The following is an 8,994-nucleotide window of genomic DNA, read 5'->3' as shown; positions in this document are numbered from 1 at the left end:
GGATGAGGTCTTCGAAAGGAACGTATGTACAGCAAGTATGTAAAGTGGGAGGAGTTAGATTTGGATCCAACCTCGCCCCTTCGACCTCATGTTCAGTAAGGACCATCTTAAACTTGTCTTTTAATGAAAACAAGTACTTTTTGGATGTACCTTTGCTCAGTACGTGGTTTTATTTGACCCAGCATTTAGTGTAAACACAAATATGTGACCAGTTTGTGAAATTCAGGCTAAAGTCTCAAATGATCATTTGACAATGAGCATCAGAGTTTGATTTTAACCATATGATTTCAATCTTTCACATTTCATTACTCAAGTGTAATGTTCTGGTAATTAGGGTTAAGATTGAGAAAGTGTTCAAATCTCCAGGGTCTGTTAACATAAACATTTAATGATATTATATCACTACAACACATGCAGGGTATCTTTGTAGCAGCATGGCTGAGCTCTCACTAGGTCATTTACATAAACGACCACAGCTCATATTTACCAATTAGAACACAGATGAGTAACCTCTAACAGGCGATTGGCTGATGTCCAACATATGAATACAATATCAAGATTATTTCACAAAATGTACTTTACAGTAGCTTATTTATAATTATATATAGAAAACACAGACAGGGTCAGTGGTGGGACAGTGACATAGTGATAATACAATTATAAATGTAAAAATAAACATATTAACTATCATTTAATTAAAAACAACTTTCCCTAAGCTCTCAGGCAGGAAACATGCAAATAGTTCTTGGTTGAAACATTTTACACTAACGATTTGGAGTAAATAATAGCCTATTAGTTGTGAAAGGTTACTCTGTCTAAAGTCTGTTTTTTTCCTACATAATATCAACCTAAATGATGTAACGAACATTCTGTGAAAATGTACTCTTGATATTTTTCATATTTACTAAGAGTTGACATCATTGTGAAATTAATGTTTAAAATCAAACTATGTTGCTCATAATTAGAGTTGAAGACTTTAGCCTTATTTTTACACACTGGGTCCCAATTTAAGATGTAAAAACTTGGCTGAATTTCGTCTTTATTTACAGTGAGTAGATTTACTACAGAGGCCAAAAAGACCAGTAGCTTTTCTTTGTGTTGTTAAAATGCTTGTAACTGTCAAGTAACAACAAAACGTTAAAAACGTTACAAAAAGTTTAAATTGTCATGTCAAATTGTAAAATTCTGTCGAGCGTCAGTTTCACACACATCTGATATAAAAAGTTTCTATGCGTCGTCATGAAAAAAAATAGTAAAACCAAAGACTCTTATTGGCTAAGGAGAAAACGACTCGTCTTCTGATTGGCTCAACGGCTCATCCACTCGGAGTCCCTCCCTTCTGGTCATCATGTTTGGTTGAGTTGTATTAGAGTTCATGTCAGACTTCAAGACGCGTGAAAAACTCGCGCCTTCACGCACTATGAGCGGTAAGACTCATTTATAATTCACGTTATATTTACTGCTACCAACAAGAGCAGGTATGAAAGTCAGATATTGTTTACTGTCATGTATTTCATGAGTTTTAATACGACATATTTATCTAACTATTCAAACACTGACACCGTTGACCCCCCTCCAAAACTCGAGCTAATGTACTTAATGCTTGACGCATATATTACAACATTCACGCGATCGTCGCAAAATGAACACTTTTATTTTATTTCAGTTGTTCAGTCAGTGTCTGAAGTGAGTGAAGTAGTCGACTGAGTGAGAATGTTGAGCTGTTCTATAAGTTGTGAAAGTTTAGATGATCGACCTGCGCTACTTCAAGTAGTTAAATGTCGATAAAGAGCGATTTACACGATTTAAAGTCGTACAAGTGATCGTGTAATGCGGACGATGTTGATGGAAAAGTTGTTTTCATGTGTGACTAAATGCCGCCGCACGCGCATCATGATCAGCTAATGTTAGATTAGGTTAATGTTCGTGAACTCACTTGAGCACATCGGCCGTCAAGTGCACACTACACAGAGCGTTAGTGAGTTTAAGTTTATATTGAGTTTGTGTCGTTGTTCTTGTGTGTTTGTGTCAGATCAACAGCAGGATGAAATGGCCGCGCTGGTGGAAAACGACACGAGCTTCATTCAGAAGAGAAATTCCAACAACACAGCAACCGTGAGTTCATAACTTCAATAACATTGATCATTTTCCGTTTCATCATCATCATCAACTCAAACCATTTGTATTATTCCGCTCTCGCTCACACACACACACACACACACACACACACACACACACACACACACACACACACACACACACACACACACACACACACACACACACACACACACACACACACACACACAACACAAAAGCAGCATTTGTTGTTGCGTATGTAGACATGTTTGATTGTATGTCACTTCCTGCTTTCAGCAGCTTCACACACTGACTGTGGGAGGGAACATCATCGGCTACTAAACCAGGGGGTCCAAACTTTTGTGAAGGTGGTTAGTTCGGGGGGCCGGATATATGTGACTCTGCCGGTGAAATCCAGGCTCAAATCAAATTGTGGGATAATGAGCATCATAGTTGGATTTCAAAATTTAACATGACATTACTCATGTTGAAATAATCTTAAAAATATCACGATTATATTCTCACGGAATGTTCTTTACATTAAATTGGATGCTTCTATGTTTAAGGTATAGTTCACCCAAAAATGAAAGTAACCCCCTTGTCATGTCAAACCTGTATGAGTTTCTTTCTTCTGCCGAGCACAAAAAATATATTTTGAAGGATGTTCAGTACCCATTTATTTCAGTTGAAAGGAAACTAGGGGCCCCTGGTCACACTGTCCAAATCGAACCGTTCCTGTTTGACATATATGTAGAATAATACGAATATATGCATTAGACAGAGCTGCGTGTTTGTCGTGGTTGTGCTTGTTTGTGTGTGACAATAATCAACAATAACCACGCGGACGCGGAATCCTGTTATTTAAATGTCATCTGCTGTTCTGCGTGTCTGAGTGAATTATGTGCACAGTTTAACATACAACACGAGTGATGGTCGAGTATAAATCTGTGCTGCACTGTATGAGAATATGAACACATGAACTTCATCTCCACAGTTGCTCTGAGAGTTTATTTTACGAGCGTTTTACTGTTTGAGTGAAGCTATCTGCAAACAAGCGTCTTCCCAAAGACCCGTCAAAATAAAAGTCCCGTTAAATTGAACACTCAGACAAAAAAATACTGTAGTGTACTATTGAATATTGAAGTGCCCTTGTAGTAAATTGATAAACACTGTATACTATAGTAACGTTCAAAGATTTTACTGCAGTTTACTATAGTAAATACTATAGTAACCTACAGTAATTTATGTGGACAAATATACCACTATTGTATAGTAAAAAAGGAAAAACACAGAACTTAGAAATATTAAAACAAATTTAGGTAATCTAAAAATGATATGGCCCTAATTTATTCATCTGTATGTAACATTAATGTCTTTTGTCAGTTATCAGTTATCTGCCTATTCATGATGAACTGCACTTGCACATTTTTGCCTGTGCTACCAAACTTTAAACCTTTCTAGCACCAGTGCTATGTGCAAAAAAAGTTAATTTACAGCCTTAACACTAATAATAATTACTGCTTGACTTTGTTTTATAGCAGTCACGGAGAGCAGGCCTGTAACCAAATTCAGGCCGCCAAAGCTGACACTAGTTAAAATGCTTAGAAGCAAACTTGACCAATCTAAATCCCAAACAATTATATTGATTATATTATATTATAATTATGAATGAAATATCTTTTTTTTTATCTTTGAACAAGTAATTTTTGTACTCGGACAAGTGAATGTCAAATTTACTTGTCCGAAGGACAACCACGTGACAATGCTTAATATCAAGCCCTGAGTAAGAGTAAGTAGGTTTTTTATGTACTTTAGTATTAAAGAGAAAAAAAAACATGTAAAAATGTGGTGTAAAAACACTGATAAAAATACTTGATAAATGTACTTAAGTGTTATACACCTCTGGAATGCTGAGTACAACAATCGGCTTTATGATATTAAAGTATGTGGATGTAATTTACAAGTATACGGAGCTGTTTGCTCTCATATCACTCTCATATTACACATAAACAGTATAAATCCATCTGATCCATGAAGAAAGCTGTCAGGTTTATCTCTCTCTCTCTCTCTCTCTCTGCGCCGTCTCCCGCTCTCCTTGGTTGACGCGTGGGTGTGCCGCATGCTTTTCTGGTCCAATAAGGGACGAAGAAAAGTGACAACCGCATGTGCCAAATGCCATGACGGTGGTGAACTTCTGCGGTTGCGGAGAGACGCATGGATTAAAATTCTCTGTCGCTACCATGGATTTCCGTTAATTGCAGCGAGTCTATGACAGATTTCCATCAATTGCAGGGTTTCCGCCTGTCGTTAATGTCATAAATTCACTTTTGAAAAAAGTAACTTGAAAAAAATTATACGCAGGGCTGTGCAGTGCTACATATATATAGAATAATAAGAATATGTGCATTAGACAGAGCTGCGTGTTTGTGTGAAGTGCGTTTCTCGTTGTGCTTGTTTGTGTGTGACATTAATCAATAGCGCATCGCTCGCGGACATGGAATCCTGTTATTTAATTATGTCATCTGGCTGTGTGTCTGAGGGAATGAGGAGCACAATTTAACATACTACACAAGTCTTGGTCTAGGATTTGTCTGCACTATATGAGGATATGAAAACACGAACTTCATCTCCAGAGTTGCTAAGAGTTTATTTTACCAGCATTGTACCGTCCAAAACATATTAACTCGGGCTTCTTACCAACAAGTCATCAAAATAAAAGTCCCGTTAAACTGAACACTCAGAAGAAAAAATACTGTAGTGTACTATAGTATTTGCTATGGAAAATTGTAGTGCCCTTGTAGTAAATTGATTAACTAGAGTAAACACATAGTAAACTATAGTAAAGTTCAAAAACACTATAGTATCTAGGAATTTTACTGCAGTTTACTATAGTAAATACTGCAATATACTGCAGTAATTTATGTGGACAAATATACCACTATTGTATAGTAAAAAATGAAAAACACAGTACTTAGAAATATTAAAACAAATTTAGGTAAACAAAAAATTATATGGCCTTAATTTATCCATCTGTATGTAACATTAATGTAATATTAATGTCATTTGTCAGTTACCTGCCTATTCATGATGAACTGCACGTGCACATTTTTTAATGATGACAACAGACGTTTTATACTTGTGCTACCACTAGTGGTATAGTACTCGAGACATGTCTTGGTCTCAAGTCTGGTCTCAAGACCATTTTGTGATGTTGTTGGTCTTGTCTCGGTCTTGTCTTGTTCTCAGACTTAGTGGTCTCTGGATTTTTTTTCAAGACCAGTCAAGACCACAACTGTGGGAGTTACACTAAATTGCTGGTGCATTGTCTGATTTACGTGTTAACATTATTAATGTGATTGGATGTAAAACTTTAATGCCCGGTTTCACACACAAGGCTTAAAGGGGTCATATGACAGGGCTAAAACTAATATTATGGTTTGTTTTAGATGTAATGTGATGTGTATACACGATTTAAGGTTCAAAAATGCTGTATTTTCCACATAGCTTGCATGTTTCTATCTCCTCTTTGCACCGCCTCTCTGAAACATGCAGATTTTTTACAAAGCTCATGGCTCTGAAAAGCGAGGTGTGCTATGATTGGCCAGTTAACCAGTGCGTAGTGATTGGTCAAATACTGCAAGCGTTTCACGGAAATGTAACGCCTCTTACCATATTCGGAACATCAGGTTCCCATGGAATTGTACTGACAGGTGATAAAATGTCATCGGTACTTCCTTATATCAATTCTAGCCCGAATCTGATACGGAGAATGAAGATGATCAAGCCAATACATCAACTTTGCCAGCGCAACTTGAGAAGGATGTAAAGGATTGGTAAGGTTTTATAAAAAAAATGATGTTAAATAGTTAAAAACTATAGCTAACTGTTTTACCTTTTATTAGGGCTGTGCCAATAAACAATATCATATCGAATCGCGATAGAATGTATTTCAAAAACGATGATAAGCTATTGGCATTTTAACTCAATATGGATTAATCTTACAGTCTTAACAGAATGCAGAAATAAACGCAACAACAGTCAGTCAGCGTGCAGCTTTTAGCATGCAACAACTCGCTTGTAACTCGCTTGCAATTGGCTCAGCACCTGCGCACATACATAACGCTGCAATAATGTGGTTTATCAAGTGTCTTGAAAGACTAAGGTTCACTGAATGCATTGAATGAATCCCACTACTCGAGCAAGACATTATTGCAGCGTTATGTATGTGCGCAGGTGCTGAGCCAATAGCGTTCGAATGTACACAGTAACAGAGCCCTTTCATTGGTTGAATGTACTGAATGAACATTCCCTTTACTTAACGAGTCAATTGAGTCAAAATGAGACTGAATGAGCTGGTACATGTTGTTTATGGCCTAATATCCTCTGTGTTGCAACAGTGCATTAATTTAATTGAAATTTAACTGGTTAAACTGGTAACAGGTTAACTTTTGTTAATAAACTGTATTTAAAATAGATTATTTTAAATACAGTTTTTTAATTAAATGTATATCGAAATAAATATCGTTATCGATCAATCTAGAAAAAAACTGTATTTAAAATCGATTATTTTAAATACAGTTTTTTAATTAAATATATATCAAAATAAATATCGTTATTGATCAATATAGAAAAAAACTATCGAGTTTACTTTTTTGCCATATTGCCCAGCCCTACCTTTTATATACTTAAATTCAATTTTATTTATATAGCGCTTTTCACAATGTGCATTGTTCCAAAGCAGCTTTATAGGAGAAAATAAGGTAAAAAACAGCACAATGCATGGTGTTTATAGAACAATCAAGATTATTCTAGTAAATAATATCTAATAAATGCAGTCTCCCGGTGGTTTAGCATATTTTGCATTAAGTGAATGCTTGGCTGAAAAAGTGTCTGTCCCTCGAATAGTATCGGGAAGGCTATTCCAGAGTTTAGGTGCTAGTATGAGAAAGCTCCGCCCCCTTTGGTGGATTTAGTTATTCTAGGTGTTATCAAAAGTCCGGAGTATTGAGATCTTAGAGAGCGTGATGGGTTGTAGTGTTGTAGAAGCTCTGTTATGTAGGTAGGGGCTAAACCGTTTAAGGCTTTATAAGTGATTAAAAGAACTTTAAAGTCAATACGATGCTTAATGGGTAACCAGTAAAGGGATGATAACATTGGAGTTATGTGATTGTATTTTCTGGACCTGGTTTGAACTCTGGCAGCTGCATTCTGAACTAACTGTAGTTTGTTTATTGATGATGCAGGACAACCACTAAGTAGTGCATTACAGTAGTCAAGTCTTGATGTCACAAATGCATGAATAAGCTTTTCTGCGTCAGCCAAACATAAAATATTTCATAATTTGGCAACATTTCTAAGGTGGAAGAAGGCTGTTTTTGTGACATTTGAGATGTGTTTTTTAAATGACAGGTTGCTGTCTAATATAACACCTAGGTCTTTAACTGTATTTGTTGGAGTTAGGGCTACAACAACTAATCGATAATAATCGATAATGAAATTCGTTGTCAACGAATTTCATTATCGATTAGTTGGTCTGTGACGTCACTTGCGAGCTGCGCCGTTATAAATCAAGCACATCTTCCCTTTTAACATTACCGTTTTAGATGTGTCTCTCCGTGCAGCATGAGCTGCGCAGTTTTAAAGTCAGACGTGGTTCTCCGTGGATGCGTCTCTTCGTGCAGCGCGAGGTGCGCAGTTTTAATGTCAGATGTGGTTCTCCGTGGATGCGTCTCTTCGTGCAGCACGAGATGCGCAGTTTAAAAGTCACACGTGTCTCTCCGTGCTGTGCGAGGTGCGCAGTTTTAAAGTCACACGTGTCTCTCAGTGCAGCGCGAGGTGCGCAGTTTTAAAGTCTCTCCGTGCAGCACGAGATGCGCAGTTTAAAAGTCACACGTGTCTCTCCGTGCTGCGCGAGGTGCGCAGTTTTAAAGTCTCTCCATGCAGCGTGAGGTGCGCAGTTTTAAAGTCACACGTGTCTCTCCGTGCAGCGCGAGGTGCGCAGTTTTAAAGTCTCTCCGTGCAGCGCGAGGTGCGCAGTTTTAAAGTCACACGTGTTTTGCATGCATCTCTTCAAGCTGCGCAGTTTTAAAGTTTAAAGGGGAGAGGTGTTTTAAATGACAAAATTAAAGATTATATTAGTAAAACCCAATTTGTGGCGTTTGCACTTTGCAAAGTACATATAGGCTAAATACCTTGATTTGGTGGTTTATTTAGTTCAGAGGTTGGTAACAAAGTACATTTACTTGAGAACTGTACTTAAGTACACTTTTTGAGTATTTGTAAGTATTACTTTTTCTGTTTACTTTTTACTGTACTTCACTACATTTGAATGACAAATATCTCACTTTTCATGGCACAAAAAAATGATTTCCTTGGCCGACCGTCCCCTCGCTCCCACGTTTGGGAGAGACTATTGTCAGTTGCTTATAATATGACACACACAAATCAACTCACCAGGTGTGTTAATTATGGAGACATTCACAACATTTTGGGAGAAGGCTAATGAGTTCAGTTGTGTATACTTTTCCCATATCTGATTTACTTATTATAAGCAAAAGATGTAATCACATTTTATCCGATTAATCGATTAATTAAAAAAAAAAAAATCGCCCAACTAATCGATTATCAAAATAATTGTTAATTGCAGCCCTAGTTGGAGTAACAGTGCAGCCTTCAATTTGCAGGTTATAATCCGAAATATTCTGCTCACGTGTCTTTGGTCCGATAAGTAATATTTCTGTTTTATTAGAATTTAATAGAAGGAAATTACAAGTCATCCAATGTTTTATATCTTCGATGCACTCTGCCAATTTGGATAGCTGGAACGTATCATCTGGTCTTGATGAGATATATAGCTGAGTATCATCTGCATAACAGTGGAAGCTAATTCCATGTTTTCTAATAATGTTTCCAAGG

The 8,994-nt window shown here is 36.9% G+C and overlaps 1 protein-coding gene across 1 annotated transcript in view; it reads left to right on the top strand.

Annotated features, from left to right (window-relative positions):
- The first annotated feature begins 1,350 nt into the window (after positions 1–1,350).
- sp1 (sp1 transcription factor) overlaps positions 1,351–8,994 on the top strand; it is a 60,392-nt gene continuing 52,748 nt past the window's right edge. The window contains exons 1-2 of the mRNA XM_057326763.1: positions 1,351–1,427; positions 2,033–2,115. Coding sequence (XP_057182746.1) covers positions 1,376–1,427; positions 2,033–2,115 — 135 coding nt within the window. The 5' untranslated portion in view covers positions 1,351–1,375. The remainder of the gene's footprint in view (positions 1,428–2,032; positions 2,116–8,994) is intronic.

This window comes from Triplophysa rosa, unplaced genomic scaffold (genome assembly GCF_024868665.1).
Source record: "Triplophysa rosa unplaced genomic scaffold, Trosa_1v2 scaffold128_ERROPOS1212914, whole genome shotgun sequence".
Lineage (NCBI taxonomy): Eukaryota > Metazoa > Chordata > Actinopteri > Cypriniformes > Nemacheilidae > Triplophysa > Triplophysa rosa.
This window is presented reverse-complemented; position numbering and strand designations above follow the sequence as displayed.